The sequence below is a fragment of the Haemorhous mexicanus genome, chromosome 2, assembly GCF_027477595.1.
Source record: "Haemorhous mexicanus isolate bHaeMex1 chromosome 2, bHaeMex1.pri, whole genome shotgun sequence".
NCBI lineage: Eukaryota > Metazoa > Chordata > Aves > Passeriformes > Fringillidae > Haemorhous > Haemorhous mexicanus.
The window spans coordinates 103,107,707-103,125,193 of NC_082342.1; the positions used below are offsets into that span (position 1 = coordinate 103,107,707).

The 17,487-nt window shown below is 42.2% G+C and overlaps 1 protein-coding gene across 2 annotated transcripts in view; it reads right to left on the reverse strand.

Annotated features, from left to right (window-relative positions):
* Positions 1-17,487, reverse strand: part of ARHGAP6 (Rho GTPase activating protein 6) — a 313,335-nt gene that overhangs the window by 146,916 nt on the left and 148,932 nt on the right. Inside the window, exon 1 of one of the 2 annotated variants that reach the window (XM_059839748.1) lies at positions 11,524-11,696. The exons of the other annotated variant lie outside the window; for it this stretch is intronic. Within the exon in view, the coding sequence (XP_059695731.1) occupies positions 11,524-11,568 (45 nt within the window). The 5' untranslated portion in view covers positions 11,569-11,696. Of the gene's footprint in view, positions 1-11,523; positions 11,697-17,487 lie in introns of those variants that run through there. 2 annotated transcript variants of the gene reach the window in all.

Genomic DNA, 17,487 nt, shown 5'->3' on the forward strand with positions numbered 1-17,487 from the left:
AAGTGTCCCAAACACACAAGATGAACACACACAATGCTGTGACAATCTGTAAAGGCGAGGGGAAAAACGAAAGCAGTCATTTTAACATCAATCTCTGCAGCTGAAGGTCTTTATCTGAACTTGAAGAGTTCAAACCAATGCCCTACCTTGCAAAAGGACACCAGCAAAATTAAAGAAAATATAATTAACAAATGGCAACAGCATGAAGATCTGAGCTCTAACAACACTACATTGGGAGAATGTGTATTACTAAATTACACACATAACTTGGGAGAAGTGAAAAACCTTGTTACTTCCTGTGACTTTTGGTGAAGGAGACACTAATCTGCAAAGCCTCACACATTTACTTAAATAGTTTTTAACAGCTAATGTATGGTATTATATGGTATATAGAAAGTTGATCAAAAAGTATAAATATTCCAACAGAAATCATACAGAATGAGTTAGGCTGATAAATGTTCTCTGCATAGCATTTTTATTACAAATTGTTGTGCATGATCTACAGCATCTGTATTTCATGATGGCTCATTTTCTCACTTTCCTGCAAGAGAAAGCATTTAAGAGAACTTAAAATAAGCAATAGATAAAAAACCACCATCAGAAACATGATAGTAAAGGAAAGGAATTCAATAATATGTCTTCAGCTGGAATTTCAGGCATGAATTCTGCATAAAGGGCAAGTGATTTAAACAACTAGTACAAAATACAGTAAGATATAAGTAAACTCTGCTTAATACTGCATGCTAGCTAAAGGACCTATTTGCAGGCATAGATAATAACTGTGAGGACCCCCTGCCAATAATATTTCTTGTCAAACACTTTGACGTTATGCTCAAGAGAGTGAGAAAAAATAAAACAACAGCAGATTGTTACTAATCAGATTTCCTCCTGTGCACATTTTAGTTACTCTTTATTTAAGGCAGGGCAGAAACACTCTCCCCTTCACCTTTTTCAGTCTTGCTGAGAGAAAAGGAGCTGCAACAGCACAGAATCGTTTTGCTGCACAGCAACTATTACTGGGTATTTTCTGGCAATGCCATACAAGAAAGAAGAAAAGCCACAGCTCAATGCCTCAGCTGGCCAGATGAACAGGGCCAGCTCCAAGTAAAGCATCTTTTCAAATTCAGCTGTAGAGATCTTACATTTGCTGAAAGACAATAAATTTGACAGTCAGCCAAGTAATTCTTTCCTATCACTTCACAGAGGATGACTAAAGGCACCTATGACATATTTAAGGGCACAAAATAGTTCACGCTTACCTGGGTTTGAGAAAGCCTGCACCAACAAAAATACATAATGAGATGACTGTACATGGATGATGGAAATGCAGAAAGGAAAAATGATACAAACTGGTGTGACACACAGTATTGACAAAATTAAAGTCATACCACTGTAGCAAGGGCCACAGACTTGACTCGAGTTCAGCCAAATTTAGAGAGCAATAGGCACAATGGCAATTTTAACTCATGGCCAGAAATGCTGTACTAGTACTGAAGGATTTAAATACTCTCCAGCCATTGTGTATACTCTCTGGAAGTAAAATACATAATTCAGCATCACTCACAACAAACTATCCAAAATCATGCAGAAAGACTCAGGAACTGGAAACTCACAAATTTCTCATATAAAGGAATGCTTTCAAGACTACAGAGCTATCAGAAAAAGATTTGCAAGGACCACTTCCAAAGCCATGACTCACCTGCAGTGGGACAACCACTGTTCATTAGAGAACTCACAGCAGGGAGAATGCCTCCCCATACAGTTAGTCAGAAGGGAAATCATCAGCTGATCAGCATCCAAAAAGGACAAGATCATCTCCTCTGTAAATAAATATAAGCAACTCTTTTTGTTACAATAAAGTAACAAAAACATTTGACAGAGTAATGTACAATGTACAGGAAAATGTGCAGTCCTCTTTTCTTACCCTGTTTCTCCTCTGTGTTTCTGACAGAGGTTAATTCTGCCCTCTTGCAACATTTTTATCATAGTAAACTCCTAAAATTTAGGAATTTGACATTGCTTCACATGGGCTGTGCATTCATGCATGGAAAACCTTGACTAAAATGCAGACACATTGTGGAAAAAGACAGGTGAGGGGTAATAAAGCTCAAACATTTGCATTTAATTAGTCCATTCTCCTGTGGCCTTAGACTGAATCTCAGATTTACGTCAATCTAAATCAGACCTTGTGAATACATTTCAGGGTAAGACATGCAAAAATAAAAAGATAAAAAAAATCCCACAAGTATTTGTAGAGAAATTCATATTATCAGTCACAGTAACTCTGAGAACAAAGCTCATCACTAGCAACTTCATTTCTTCCAGCCACAGTGTCTGACGGTGTCCAGCCACAAGGAAACAATGCAGTCCAGAATGATGCACCAGCTACATCCCTGCCCAAGAGATAAAATTGTGTGTCCTGAACTGCAACTGAGCAGAGTTCACTTTCTGCTGAAGAAGGACTGTGAACTGCCTCTGGAAATCCCAGAGGCTTTAAATCCAAAGCTACCAGGTCATGCTGAGAGTCTGATTGACTCATGCATTTGTGTGACATTGCAGTTTTCACTCCTGGAAAACTCCAACTTGGGTCCATCATGTACAACTGGAAGTGAGTGGTGCAATTCTCAGCTGCTCACAGTCTGTGTCACAGCTGGCAGCCATCTCCCATGTCCCTCCAACAGGCAGCTCAGGTAATTCAGCTTTGGAGGTCACAAGGACACGGCTCAGCAGCTGCCCTGCTCCTGAGCTAAATGGAGGTGATAGAACGTGCTGCCTGTCACCCAGATAATGCTGAGAGCTACCACATGCATCTCTCCAGTGAAAACCCACCACTGAGACATGAACTTGGGCTCAAGACATGAACATGTTGCATCCCTCACTGCAGACCCAGCCCCTGAGGCTCCCATGAGCTTCTCATGGGTTGAAACAAAACCCCCTGGTCATTGCTGCTGCCTCTACTGGTGCAAGACAGTGCAGACACTGCAAGAAATACGAGATTCAGCAGCTACAACTCTGAAAGACATGCACCCTCCAGTTAAAAGCCAAGCCATGTACTTCCCCTTCTGCCACCTGTTCCTACCATTTGCCCAGATGTGCTCAGAGGACAGAACAGGCTGTGAACTTGACAACAAAAGCATTCATAAAGGAGACCACAGAAACAAGCATCTGGGAGAGGAAGCAACCAGCTAATCAGGGAGTTCCTCAATTACTCATGGAGATCTCTGCTTGCAAACAAGAAAACCCCTCTGACATTCTACCACAAGTTCCTCAGTGCCATACTCTGCAGTAAAATAAATCACTCATTTTTATTTAAGATAACTTTCATAGAAATTGGGAATATTTCCAACATTCAATATGTGCAGCTACAAAATCTGACATTTAAAAGGATACATAATAACAGTATGCAAATATTAATGACAGCCTGCAGTGATACAGAACAAGAACAATTTACCACAGAAGAAAAAAATAAACATTTAAGGCCGGAGTATCAGTAAAAGGATGGTTTTATCCAGAGGGTAGCTGGAATGTGAGACAATTTGCCAAGGGAAATGGAGGGTGTGGCCTCTGCACAAAGCTGGACTCCACATCTGTTTCATGAGCTGGGACATATTTCAGCAAGAACAGGACCAAGCTGTAAGTACCTATGGTTTTCTTCCTGCACAATTTGTTTATGGGTTTGCTTTTTTTTTTTTGGTATGTAGAGATAGCTCTACATACTGTGCTCATTCAAAACCCCACCTGGAAAGCAGAAATACATTTCCAAGCTTTTAAGCAAGCTTAATCAAACAATGATCCTCAGATTCTATTCCACAGCTTGTGTTTAAACAAAGCGCTTTGCAAGCCTCAGGATCTTTATTAATAGGACCAGACTGGAAAAACTACAGTAATCACACAAATGAGAAAACTCTCGAATAGATGAATGTAACAGGACCTTTTACAAACTAACAGGAAAAAGGGAACAAATACTCATCATTAAACACCATTTAATTTAGGTCTCTGCATCAAACCTGACACCCCAAACAACATGACTGACTTTGTAAATATTTAAAACTTTGCAAGTATTATACCTTTATCAACACCAAAAGAAGACAACAGCAAGTTTCAGGAGATGAGACAGGCCAAAGTCTGGGTGCTACAGGTATACTCAGTTATACAAGATGCTTGATTTCAAAGAAATTGATCATATACAGTAAACAGAAACAGTGAAGACTGGCTCTAATCTACTACAGTTACATAGAACTGTAGTAGCTAGAAAATCCCAGGATCATCTATCTTCATGGCAGCACAGCAAAAGTGACCAATAATCAGATTCACATAAACTAACGCACAAAAGTATGAGATATTATTTTGAAGTAAACAATTCAATTGTATGATGAAATATCAACAGCCTCCAGTATAATTTCCACAGCTTCAATCACCTGTTTCAAAAATGCAAAGCATCCAAGTATGAAATAACAGCAGACTATCCTGCAGGTAGTTAAGATCAGCACTTACTCTTCCTGCATACCTGAGGGCACCACAGCCTGAAAAACCCAAACTTTACTTAGGTTGCCCTTAGCAACTGAACATTAAATACAGTCTATTTAAGTACTGCTGTAATATTCAATTTTCCATCAGCATATCATAACATTTTTTGATTTAGCAGAGAATATATTCAGAAAATCCTTTTAAATGTGAGCTATCCATAACACTTAGATAGTAAGCATTAGAAAGAAAAAACATTACTTACTTTTCTTTTTGAGTCAGCCATGCCTGATAAGAGCCAGGTATCTCCCAAGGGAGCACTAAGATTAGACACCCCTTTAGAGAAACTTAATGTGAACCATGTGGACTTGTCAGCCAAGGCATGCTACAGAAAGGCTGTCAGATTCCTTTTGTAAGCAGTACAATGTATGCAGACCTCCTTTATTCCCTAGACAAGTAAAAGCCATTTCACTCCATGAAGTGAAATGTCTTTCTATATTCTCAAATGTCATAGAAAGGCAGCTACAGTGTGGAATTTGAACTCTGAGTACATCTTTTCCAAGTCACTAAGAGTTCAGCTGTATTTCTGCCTCAGGTAGATGTATTCCATTAGAACAAGAGCAGCAAACACACTTTACCCAGAAATACCACTGGGTGAACAACAGAGGTCCTTAGCAGACAAATGAAAGAAGTTCAAAAATCCCTGCTTACATGATGACATGTAAACCAGAGTATTCCTTAGGTGTCATTTTCATTTGAGATTTAAATTCTAAATATATATTAAATTTTTAAGAGCTGTAGCCAGCAAAACTACTTTACTATATTTATCTGAACAGAAACAAATCTCCTAAGTAAATTTCCTTCTTCACAGTTCTACACAGACATTTGTGCATAAAAGGTAACCAATTTGCAACCGAAGATAAATACAAGTAGAACCAACTACCTAAATATATCTGTGACCTCAATCATCTTCCATTTACTCCACTCTTCAGGCTGAAAGAAGTGTGAAGACACATCTGCAAATTTCAAAAAGCTTCTGGAAAACAGAACTAAAATACAAACCATCAGCTTGTGTGGGGAATATTGACTAGGTGGAGTTCAGCATTTTTACTTCAGGGTAGTTCTGTATTCACACCACCATCATACCTGAACAATCTCTAAAGGCTAGCATGTTTGCACACACAGGTTCTTTAGCAAGAGAAGTATTTCCACAGGGGAAGAAAAAAATTGAAAAAGGACCAGAGAACAGCATTGCTCTAAAGTCACCAAAAAAGGACATAACAGAGACTGAAATACTCATCTTGCACTTCATCTACATGGCTAACCTTCCTTCCAGGCACAGGTTGCTGATTTTAGCCACCTATGACCTTGCTGCCCAGGCAGACCTGAGCCCAAAACATCACCCTGAAGCTTGGCAAAGGACTGGCGCTGGTTGATTCAGTCTTCTCCTGGAGAAGCTGTATCAGCATAAACCTTTCTGGGGAAGCACAGCACCACATCTGAGCCTAATGATTGTGTGCCCCTCTGAAGAAAAACCCTGAAGATCCACTCACATGGGAGTTTCATTGAAGAGCATCTTTGTAAGTACTATTACAAGAACTTGTAATTGCTCTGCAGGGACAGATTATGCTAGAGACAGACAGAGAAACTGAATAAAGGGAAGCTTTACCTCCTGCTGTCTATACACAGGGTGGCCACTTTCTCTGTACTTCAGGCCATTTGTATTCCTGCATAGGGTCTGGGAGCAGACTAATAAAACCACATCAGTGTGGCTCTACACCTAAGCTAGCAAGTTCCAGCCCAACTCAACCTGCATCTGCCCCCATCTTTGTCCTGCACATGAGAGGAAGAACAGTGATATCCACATGTCAGTGAAGAGTTCCCAGAATACATGAGGTGTTCAAGAGCTATAAAAAAATACAATCAGATCAGAATGGAAATCTACTTCCTTTAACTTTTTTAAATCCTGCAACACACACAAGCCCCATGCTTCCTGGATTCCAGCTCTTCGGTGTTAATTCATGGCCACTTTGCACAGCAGATAAAAAACAGCTGGACTAACTTCAAATTCCATCAATCCTAATCAAAGCTTGGTCTTGGTGTTCATACTGAGTGACAAAGAGAGCTCACTTCCTATATTTACACGTGCTCTTTAGAGATTAGCAATAAAAGCACTTTCAAATGTTGCAGAAGTGTAAGCATGAGTCACCACTGTCACTGGGAATTTCACCCAAATGAAGAATGAAGCACTGGGCTCAACATTCATCAGAAATCATATTCCTCCTTCCAAAAAATCCAACATGCATAAGGTGAGATAAGTCCTTGACAAATAAAATCTAAATAAAATCTAAGAATCAGATGCCAGAAATCTGGCATTTAACTAATCCTCTACTGCTAATTGCCTCTTCTGTAGCTATCTTATTTGGTGAATTCGATAGTTTTCTTAAAAATTTCCTAATTTGAAAACAACACCTACAGAGCAATTAAACCTCCTGAACAAGTCAACTCTGCTTGTGAGCATTCAGGATAGGAGAAAATAAGCAGGCAGCTACCTTTTATGAAGTAGAGGTGTTTAAGATTTTTTTTGGTGGGCAGGAACTTACTCTTCAGCCCACAACCTCTCCTCAACCTCACCAAACCTAAGTGCAAAAATACACTATGATTGAACTGGATACACACTGGCCCAGCCTGGTCCTATGCTGTGTCTTGCTGGCAAGACTGTCAGGAAGAGAGAGAAAACAGTCAAATGGTCTAGGTGAAGACAGCACACTTATTAGTCCAGTAAGATAAATTACTTGTAGGATTTCCTACAATTATGGTAACGAATGTGGTCTGCTCGTGGCATGTAAGTTTGTTGTTAAAATCCATGAGTGGCTGATGGCTCAAGTCCTGAGGCAATGTGTCCTGAAATCAGAAACGCAAGGAACTGTCTTTAAAAGCACATTCTTGCAAAACACAAGCAAGCCCACAGGAGGATGTCAATGCTTGGGTCCTCCTCACAAGGACATTTTTACTGTTCCAGTTTACAGCTTTACAGCATCACCACCAATCTTGCTACTCCACCTTGAATTATTCTAATATCTCATTCTTATGAGGTACAGTTATCATTACTACAACTGGAGTATTGGAAGAAAATATCTGTTATCCTCTTTTCACTCCCTCTGTGCTCCAAAAAAGCAGGAGGTTTCCTAGTGTCACAGCTTCCGGTGAAAACTGTTTCTTTTGTTTTCTCCATCCTCCCATGCAGACTCATGGATTTAGGACACTAAAGAAGGAGCAGCAAGTCTGCCTATCAGCCCAGAAAGGGGTCAGCTGGGCACAGGCTGAGCAAACACACAACACAATGCCCCAAACACTGCTGGAGGCTGGGAAAAACCCCTTCTTTTCTCAAAATACTCTCCAATGTCTGAATTTGAGGTGAGAAGCTTAAACCAACTCAAAGTTGTGCTGTCCAGGGACTCACATATCCCTTCCATTTTGGATGCCAGAATACTCAATTTTTGGCACCAAGAAAGTCTTTTATCTTCTCCTCAGATGAATTCCCCAAGGTATCCCTCAAGTCATGGCAGCCACTTCCAAATCCAAGCTCCTCCCCATTTTCTCATATTCCCTGGTGAAAGCCAGCCAGAGTTTCCTCATCAGGGTAAAATGTCCTTTCCCTTGAGGGAAATCCTTTGTGGTAAATGTTTCAAGACAAAACAAGACTAAAGCTATTACACTAAGATTAAAATGGCTGTATCCAAACCAGATCATTCTCCAAGCTCTCTGCTTTGAACCACCGAGGGACCGGTTGATTGGGCAACAGCTGAGGTTGTTTTGAGTCTTTTTGTCTCATGAAAAAACTCTACATCTCAAGTAACCAATGGATCTCTCGGGTGTTTCAGCCAAAATACATGAAGCAGCTTTTTAGTTCCCCCATAAAGCTACTAAGATGGAGGGGAAAAAAAAAAGAATTTATCAATAAACAAAAGGAAATCCCGAGTCAGGAAGGTGACCATCCCTTTTAATGAAACTATATGAAAACTGTTCCTAGAACATCTGGAGATTTTAGTATCAGTTACAAACCCCATGATATCAAAAAGAGCTTTTAATTAAGAGTAATTCAGCCAGATCATTAATGGACAGGTAAACTAACCCATGTCTAAAAATTAAAGAGTGCAGTTTGGCCAGGCAACATACATCAAGAATGAGATATTATTTACCTTTCTGAAAGTTTTAATAAAAATGTCATCTAAACATATATGAGAAAGGGAAAAGAGTCTTTGGACTAATGAAAATATATTAGGAAGGGAAAAAAATTTTTTCTGTGATCTAATGCAAGTAGAACTGTCTCTCAATCTGCATTTTGGTTTGTTTTTCTTACACCCACTCCTTTAATAATATATTTTTATTCATTTTCAACTGGCTGGTTTCTTTTAATTTACTTTGCACTGAAAACAATATTTCAGCGTATTCAAATTATCTCTTTGCCTAGTGGAGTTTTTAGGTAAGTCGAGTTCAAAATGGAACTGTGACACAATTATCAGTCATTCCACTCTCACTTAACACACGCAGGATCCAATGTGCTATAGGTGATGGGATCACACCCACTGACATAACAGTCTTAAGCTATTAGGTCTGTGTTTGCATAAGCTATGCTTGCAAACACACTAGGAAGCCTCAGAATCACAGTGCCATCCCTGTTGATTTATGGCTACATTATTGTGTTGCACTGGCTGTAGCACATTGCAGAGCTCAGGGGCTGGTACAGCGGATGGAATGTCCAAACAACACGAATTTTCCAAGTTTAGCTGACTCTAGCTTGGTCCTGAGGCTCAAATATCCCCCAAGCTGAGAAGCACCAGGAGCACATTCCCCAGTTCAGCATCACCTGAACAAATGCTGTTTCCCGTGCTCTGACCACCCCGACACATGCAGCAAAGCAAACAACTTGGAAGACTGGGAGACTTCCTTCAGAAGCACACTGCTGTTTGGAAGGAAGATGCTAGTGCAGATGCTTCCTTTTATGAAAACCATGAAATTTTAATTATCAGCCCTGAAAATCGGAAGAGAAGCTCACCACAGAAATTACTATAATTTCTTCTGCCAATAAATTAATGGCTATTAAATGCTATAACACTGCATCATTTTTATTTCACAGTTATCAAAACAATCCAAGAACCTGATTTGTATTTACACCACGCAACTACTTAATGAGAACGGTACTTCGCTACATTTGTGCAGTAATTACTAAGGTCTCAATACAAGAAAGCTCTGCAGTCTTAGCTCATCATCAAGTCAACACATTTTTCTTCTCATCTAGGTTTTTCACAGACTCCATGTTAAGCCTATGCATGGATTATGCACAGTATCCAGACCCCAATTCTCCAGGCAAGCCAGTGATATCAACTATAAATGTCACTTACCTCCAAAATATAACTATGTGTTGCTACTTCATCATTGAAATATATCCTAAAATAGTAAAAAATACTTTAAAGTTTCATTCTTAGGTGCGTAATTTCCCTTTGGCTGCGATATACAGCAATCAAAGACCAGGGGTTTTGTCAAAGGGGCAATGGTCATCTGATATGACTGGCCATTCTTTTTCCCTTGCATGCCTGCTGTCCTGAATTCAATGCACTACTTGCTGCTGGCTCTGAGCATAAAACAGGACTGATACCAAACTGACAGAAACAATAATGTGTTTGCAACTAGTAGTTAATGGTAGACTGACAAGCACAATCACAGGAAGTAATAAAAGTTTCATGGTGCTAGCACATGACGTGACTAGCAGTGGTCACCAAGCATCAAAATACTCATGGCACCATCACCCTGCTAAAAGAAGTGGTTCCAATTTGTTTGGTGTATGTATGCCAACTAGATACCTGATGAAATCACTATCACTACAAGTACCAAAGGTATTTGTTTCTACTAATTTAGCTGACTTACCATTACCTCTAAAAACTCTCATATTATTACAGCAGCTGAATGCACTAACACCTACAGCTAAAAAATATGTATAGAGACAGACATTAAACCCTGCTGCCCAAAAAAACTCCAAGTAATCTCCTCCAAATTGTTTACACAAGGTTTTAAAACTAAAAGGGTGTATAAAAAGAAGTTTAATTTCATGTCCAATACTGAAGGAATCGAAGTGAAGAAAGTCTTAAAAAAAGCACATCGCAGTGTATCCCGTAATTGATACACTTCGAAATCCATCAATCCATCTAGCCAATCCAGCGCCCGTGCTCCCAGGACCAGGGAAGCAAGCCTGCTCCGACTGACAATTCCTACACAACTTTAACAAGAGCAATAAAAGTATTCATCACTGACATGGGTGCAAACGAGAGCTGCACCAGCCCTCGCATGCAATGGCAATAACTCGTGCTGGAGTTTATTTATGACTTCAGGAGAGGAGGCAGCTGGTTGTTTTTACGCTGCCTTTTTTTTTTTTTTTTTTTTTTTTTTCCCTGCCGGAGCAATCGAGAAAATGCTCCTAATAAGGCTGGTGGAAGTGCAGCGGCTTCTCAACAGCACCAGCTCTCGTGGAGGAAATTAAATAAAGTATGGTGTTATTATCGGATCCGCCGCGGGAGCGGTGCTGGAACCAGCCACCGAGAGCCCCCCCGGTGCTGGGCTCAGCCCCAGCCCGCGGACGAGAGGAGGGCCAGCGGGGGCCGGACACGGGGCTCCCGGGATCCCCCGAGCGCCTCCCTGAGCCGGAGCGCCCCGCTACCCCCGGGAGAGGCTGCACCGCCACCGCTCCTGCCGGCTGCAGCCCGGCTGCCCCGTGGCCGGCACCGCATCGCCCTCTCTTTTATTAATTAAAATATATATATGCTCTTATGTCATCTCCAGCAAAGCGCGACACTCCCAGGTAGGAAAGCGGGGGAAAGCCTCCAGCTCGGCGCCCTGCCTGCAGGCTGCGCGCATCGAGTCCCCGCCGGGGCAGGACTGCAGCCACCTCCCCCTGACCCGCGGCTCCGCGCCTGTGCGGATGGACAGACGGACGCTCCCACCGCCCCACGGCACACGTGGGCGCCCCGGCCCCGCGCAGCCCCCTCCCGCCCCGGCACTCACCGCGTAGCGCAGCGCCGGCCTCTCGCTGAACACCGAGTCCCCCATGGGCGCGAACGGGCGGGCGGCGGCGCCGCTCCCTCCACTCGGGCGGCGGCGGCGCTGGGCACTGACCCTGACCTGCCGTCCGCCGCAGCGCAGGGCTCCCGCCCGGCAGCCTACGGCCCCCGGCGCCCCTCCTCGTAACTCCCGCCTGCAGCCCGCCCCCGGCTGTCCCCACCCCGCCGTGGGAGCCGGCAGCCCCTCGGCAGAGCCGGGCGGCGGCAGGAGGCGGCTCCCGGCGCCGCCGGAGGGGCGGCGGTTTCGCTTCTCCCGCCCAGCGCCGGTGCCTCCCCGCGGCGCTCAGCCCGGCGCACCTGCGAGCCCTCCCCGGAGGGGTGGCTCCGTTCCCGCTCTCGCCGGCCCGGGCGGACCACGATGCCGGCTCGGGGCCCGCCGGGCGAGGCGCCCCGCGGAGGGGCTGTCCTGAACGCCGGCCGCCCGGCAGCGGCGGCTCCGGCCGTCCCGTCCCGCAGCCCCGGGGCAAACAACCCGCCGGCCCCTGGCAGCACCTGGGGGCGAGGAACTTGGTGCTGCAGGCGAGGACTTAAAGGTGAAGGAGAGAGGGACAAATAAACATAACTTTCCTGTTCATGGTTTTATAGTGCGTACTTTCAGTGAACTGGCTCGTGATTCTTTAACAGGTAGACTTTGGAAAACAAAATGCTATGTCATGGCATATTTGTTATTTCACGAATGTGTCTTTACATAAACTGCAGAAGATCAAATAAATTCTGAAGGAAAATTGCATTCTGCTGCGTTATATAATTAGTAGTGACTTTCTGTGTGACTTGCCTGGGGAAATTATTCCATCAATGGAAGTGTTTAAAAATGTATAAACCTCCCTCAGCGAAGCATAGCCTAAGCCGAGTCTAGGCCAGGCTACATGATTTCCTGAGCCCTCTTTCACCCTTACTATATTCATTTTTAAATGCTCTGTAAAAATCTTGATAAGGGCAGCAACCCCCCCCAGTTACTCTCAGTTGTTCTCTGAGGAAGTGGCCTTATCCTAGTGCTGCATGACATAAATGGAATTAATCAGTTTTACTGTTTCCAACCTACAATCTAGGCAAATGCTACTAGTCCATCACATTATCTCAAAACAGAGATAGCACAGTACTTTAGGGGAAAAGAAGAAGGTATTTTGAGAAAAAAAAAAGTGTGCAGTAACACAAAATATATTCTGGAAAGAAAAATCAGTTGAGCCAAAGTTTTTATGTGCTCTGATGCTGATGTACTGTACTCAGTAAGCTTCCAGTTATGGATCTTCCATGGATCTTAATCCCTATTGGAGAGGAAATAATCTTTAAGTGTTCCCATGGACAGTCAACTTGCGTGAACAAAGAACACAGTATCTGCATTTACCAATAAAGTCCATTTTTGTCTCTCGGTTGAACAATCTGTGCTACTCTCCTTCCTGGAAAACAAGGCAGGGTAGATACTTGAGCAGTTGCAGAGCATCTGTTGGAAAGCAGCACCCAACAGAAAGAAACCTTATATAACAAACTTCAAATCATCAGAATCTCCAGGCAGGTAGGCGGAGGAAAAATGGGTAAAAAAATAAAACCCTAAATGCTTGATTTTCTCTTCTGAATTTCTGCTTCTTATTTCATGGAGTTGTTTTCAGTTGGGAAACTCTGCATATATCATATGCTCTGATTCCCAATATTTGTTTGTCTGCTCTGCAGATTTGGCCACAGAAAGTAGATGAGCAAGATGGGAAGAGGTTTGCAGGATTTCTGTGCTCAAGTTCTATACCATCACCAGCTTCTAACCACAGATGCAATGCAAAAGGAAATGCAAAACATTGCAAAAAGATTAAAACAGGGGTGTTGTTTCTAATAAATACCCCAAGGTGTAAAGAATAGTATGGAGGAGAGCAGAACCCCCAGTAGTAGAGAAGGTAGAGAAGTAGCAAACCAGTAAAGGGAGAGATGTGAAACTTTGAGAAAACAGAGTAATTCATGGAAAGGGGAAAAAACAGGAAGGTAAAGAATGCCCTAGAGGGAGAAGCCAGAGAGGAGAAGGACTAAAGGTGAAATTTTGCAGGTCAAACTTGTTTGGCCTAGAAACTCATTGCCACTCAAAAGGAGAGTTTGCCTCTCATTAACCCTCTTCATCCCCCTCTTCCAGCCACACACTGCACCACCTCCCTTCCCTCTGCCTCCCTCTGCCTCCGTGCTTTTCACAAACCAGTACAGCAAATGAAGCACACACCTTTCTTTCCATTTAGCAGACTGAATCAGCCCTCTGAGGGAGGAGATGAGTGCCAGAGCTGGCACAAAAGAAATCTGGAGACTGTCTAGTTGGGAGTAGGATACTGGGGGCAGATGAAGAGCATGCATGGAAGTGGTTTGCAATAATAACAGGTTGTTACATTGGTGCAGCTAAGATTAAAAATAAAGAATACATGATAAGGAAACTTCAGTTGAACTTTTTATGATGACAAGGAAGAGTTATGAGCAAAAACTTACAGATTGGGGGGTATTAACCCATAAAAATTCAGGTTTACTAGATACGGTTTTATTCTGTACACATATTAGAAAAAACAAGGAGAAAAGATTCCTGTGTCTACCCAGTATCAGAATTTAAAACTAATTACTGACTAGCAATTAGTGTTTTCAAAGGCCAGATCTCAACAAAAGCTTTCTGGATTTTGAACACAAGCTATTGTGGCTGTGATTAGAGAGCTCCCTTACACTGTATTTAAGGAGTCTCTGATTTCAAACTGCACAGGGTTTGGAGCCCACCCTGGTCTGCAGTGAAGAGGAACCCACAGAGCTGTACTGCTCAGTTGCTTGCAATTATCTGTCTCTCTCTTCAGCCACTTAGCAACCAAGATTTATAGACAGATCTTTCTGGCCATTCTGATTATGTTATACCCTTTCACATTCCATCCTTATTCACTTATGATGCATTTATGATTCCTCCCTGCTGTTCCTTCCAAATTTTCTTCCTCCTTTATTTACTTGATAATGTGTGCCCAAGGAATGCATGCAACTCACTTTGGGAAGTGTAAACCTCCCAGGTTAGCTTCTCTTAAGAGAGGATACAAAGCATCACTGTTAGCTTCCTGTATGTTCATTTCAGGGCAACTCAATCAGATTCATGCTTTCCATGATTCCCATTGTGGCCGTTCCTTACACAGCTTTTAGGAGCTGTAATGTGGGATTTACACCTGCAAACAGATTTTATTAAATCTGTCACTCCTCTCCTGTGTATCATTTGTCATTGAAAACAGAAAAGAAGAATTAACAGTTTCAGCTAAAATTTAGCTAAAATGAACAGTTTCAGCTAAAATTTTGTGCTTACAACACAGCAGCTGGGAAATGAGTAGGTAATGGAATCTTACCTACCTCATCATTAGTGAAGCTAAGTTTTGTTTTTCCAATATTACTGTAGGAACTGAGTGCTTTCTCAACAGTAACTGCTAATAAACAAAGGAAAATAGCTATTCAGTTGCAGACAGCACACAATTATGAAACTGGAGAGAAGAGACTTTGCTACTTCTCTGCCATGAACTTCACCTGGAGCTAGTGACTCAAGGTGTCTGATCAGTCTCATCAGATGAGGCAGGAAAAAGTTTCCAAATGCATCCTGTTTTGGGAGGGCAGCCAGCATGGTTCTTATTGCAGTAAAGGATTTGTCTAACCTAAATGTAAACAATCTCCATCTCAGCTTACGACCCTAGGCTACCACCCTCTTCCACAGGAAGAAACCCACACATCTGGTGTGTATGTATGTGACTCCAAGTAGACATCTAAAGTAAGGCACAGAAATTGAAGTGCTACTTCAGAGAAAGTCCATGACAATTAGGTCAGAGGCTGCCCTTCAGGCATCTGCAGTTAAATGAGGAGAAGCCCACCTGGGAGACCAGCTATTAAATCTCACCTGACTTTCAGAAAAGTCTTTAACAGTCTCAGTGCCTTGGTTCTTTGCATTCAGAAAAGCAGGGGCTACCATACAGGTGAAAACACAATCAATAACTTCAGGTGAAAAAGCCTGAAGCAAGCATGAAGATCTTGTTTCACCTGACCTTTCCAATAGTACATGAATGCAGCTTCCACACAGAAGTAACTCCACATCTGTTAAAGACTCACCTCTGTGACTGCTGAACCAGAGCCAAGAGTGATACTGGCAGCACACTTCTTCCTTGGGGAATCAGCACTTTTCTTATCCTGGACAAATGTTCATTTAGTCGCTACAAGTAATGGTTTAAGTCTATTTCCCAAAAAGAAGAGAGAGAAAAGATGACAGACAAGTATACGAAGTGCATAAAATTCTATAAACAAAACCTAGAAACTAAGGAATCAGAATTTAGGGATAATACATTACAAAAATATTCTGTTCAGAACTTTTTTCTTTTATTTATTTGCTACCTATCAAAATATGTTGATAATTTCTCACCAGTTTGTAACAGAACTTAGGGAAATAGTACTTAATGCCCATAAAGAATGAAGTGCCACCGCACTTCTGGAGATGCATCTTTACAATGATGATGCAAATCTTCTTAGATAGAAAGAAATCCTATTGGGAAAGAACTTGATCTCTGTAATTTGCTAGATGTCTGAAAGCTCTTTATACGAGATCTAACACATGAGATGAGTGTGACCCTGTTACTGCTCTCAAGGAGTTGCCCAAGTGTTGCTCACACTGGTGAAGAAGAAATGAGTGCCCTGGTACAAAGCAACCTCAATGCAAACACTTATCTTGGGCTTGCACCGCGTGGTGCAAGGAAGAGGAACTGCACCTTGTGCACACCCACGGAACGCTCCTGCACGGTCCAATGCCGAGGAACCCTCGAGGGCAAACTGGACGCCAGATTATAACTTAAAGCTGCAAAGCGTGCTGTGCAGAGGGGCAGGAGGAGCAGCTTTTCTTAAGAATGTAATCAGTACATATCTAGAGGAGGACCCTTGACTCTTCTCCATGCCCCCTGCCTGTGGTCAGTCAGCCAGAGCTGCCAGAGCTGCTGCTGCCTGATGGGGCATCAGCTGGGAAAGAGCAGCAGCAACAAACGTAGCCATAGGGAAAGGTGAGACTCAAGACAACATGCCCCGGGGCCAAAACCAGCTGTTCTGGTAAGCACTTGATATAAGAAATGGACAACCCATGGAGCAATCCCAAGGGAAACCTTTCCCGTAATGTGAAAGATGTTAGCAAACATCCAGGAGTTTGTTAGCACTGGTGTGCTACCAGAACCTCACGCAGGATAAATCCCTACACTTCTTAATTTACAAGTCCCTATATATATGTATACATACTGTATAATTGACTGTCGGTCAGTGGTGTCCTACATGTGTTAGTGTATATATGCATATGTGTATATGTCCTATATGTGTTATTGTTTATGTGTTAGTGCATATTACTGCACTATGAATTCTCAGCAGCATGGCAAAGAAATTTAATCTAAAATACTTTTGTTTAGAAAAAGGTTAAATTACTTTGTATCCCTTACACGTGCACAATGGTGTCCGTTTCCAGCATCAGTGAAAATTCACTAGAATATCTTTAAAGTAAAACTACAAACTACTAATTTGCAGGTTAAAAAAAGGTACCCAAAAACATAGCATAAAATATTTTTTCAACAAAAATTAGCATTAACCCCATGGGTCACTAGAATTCATTTGGGTTTTAAAGCTGCAAAAGAAACTACTACCAGTTATCCTGTCATATTTTTCTTGCTTAGAGTCTGCTGTTCAAATAAATGTAACCATTCACAGTTTCATGGAAGATAAATAACTGGATTTCAGGCCTATTTTTTTTTTATGTTTGTTTTTCCTTGCTGACACAGAGCAAGATAAAAATAAGGGGAAGAATGCTGGGGTTGGGGGAGGTGAGGGGGGAATTAAGGGGTGGGGGGGAAAAAGAAATGTAACTTCCAGGTTAAGAGTATCAAAACAGCTTAGGAGACTTAAACATGCAAGC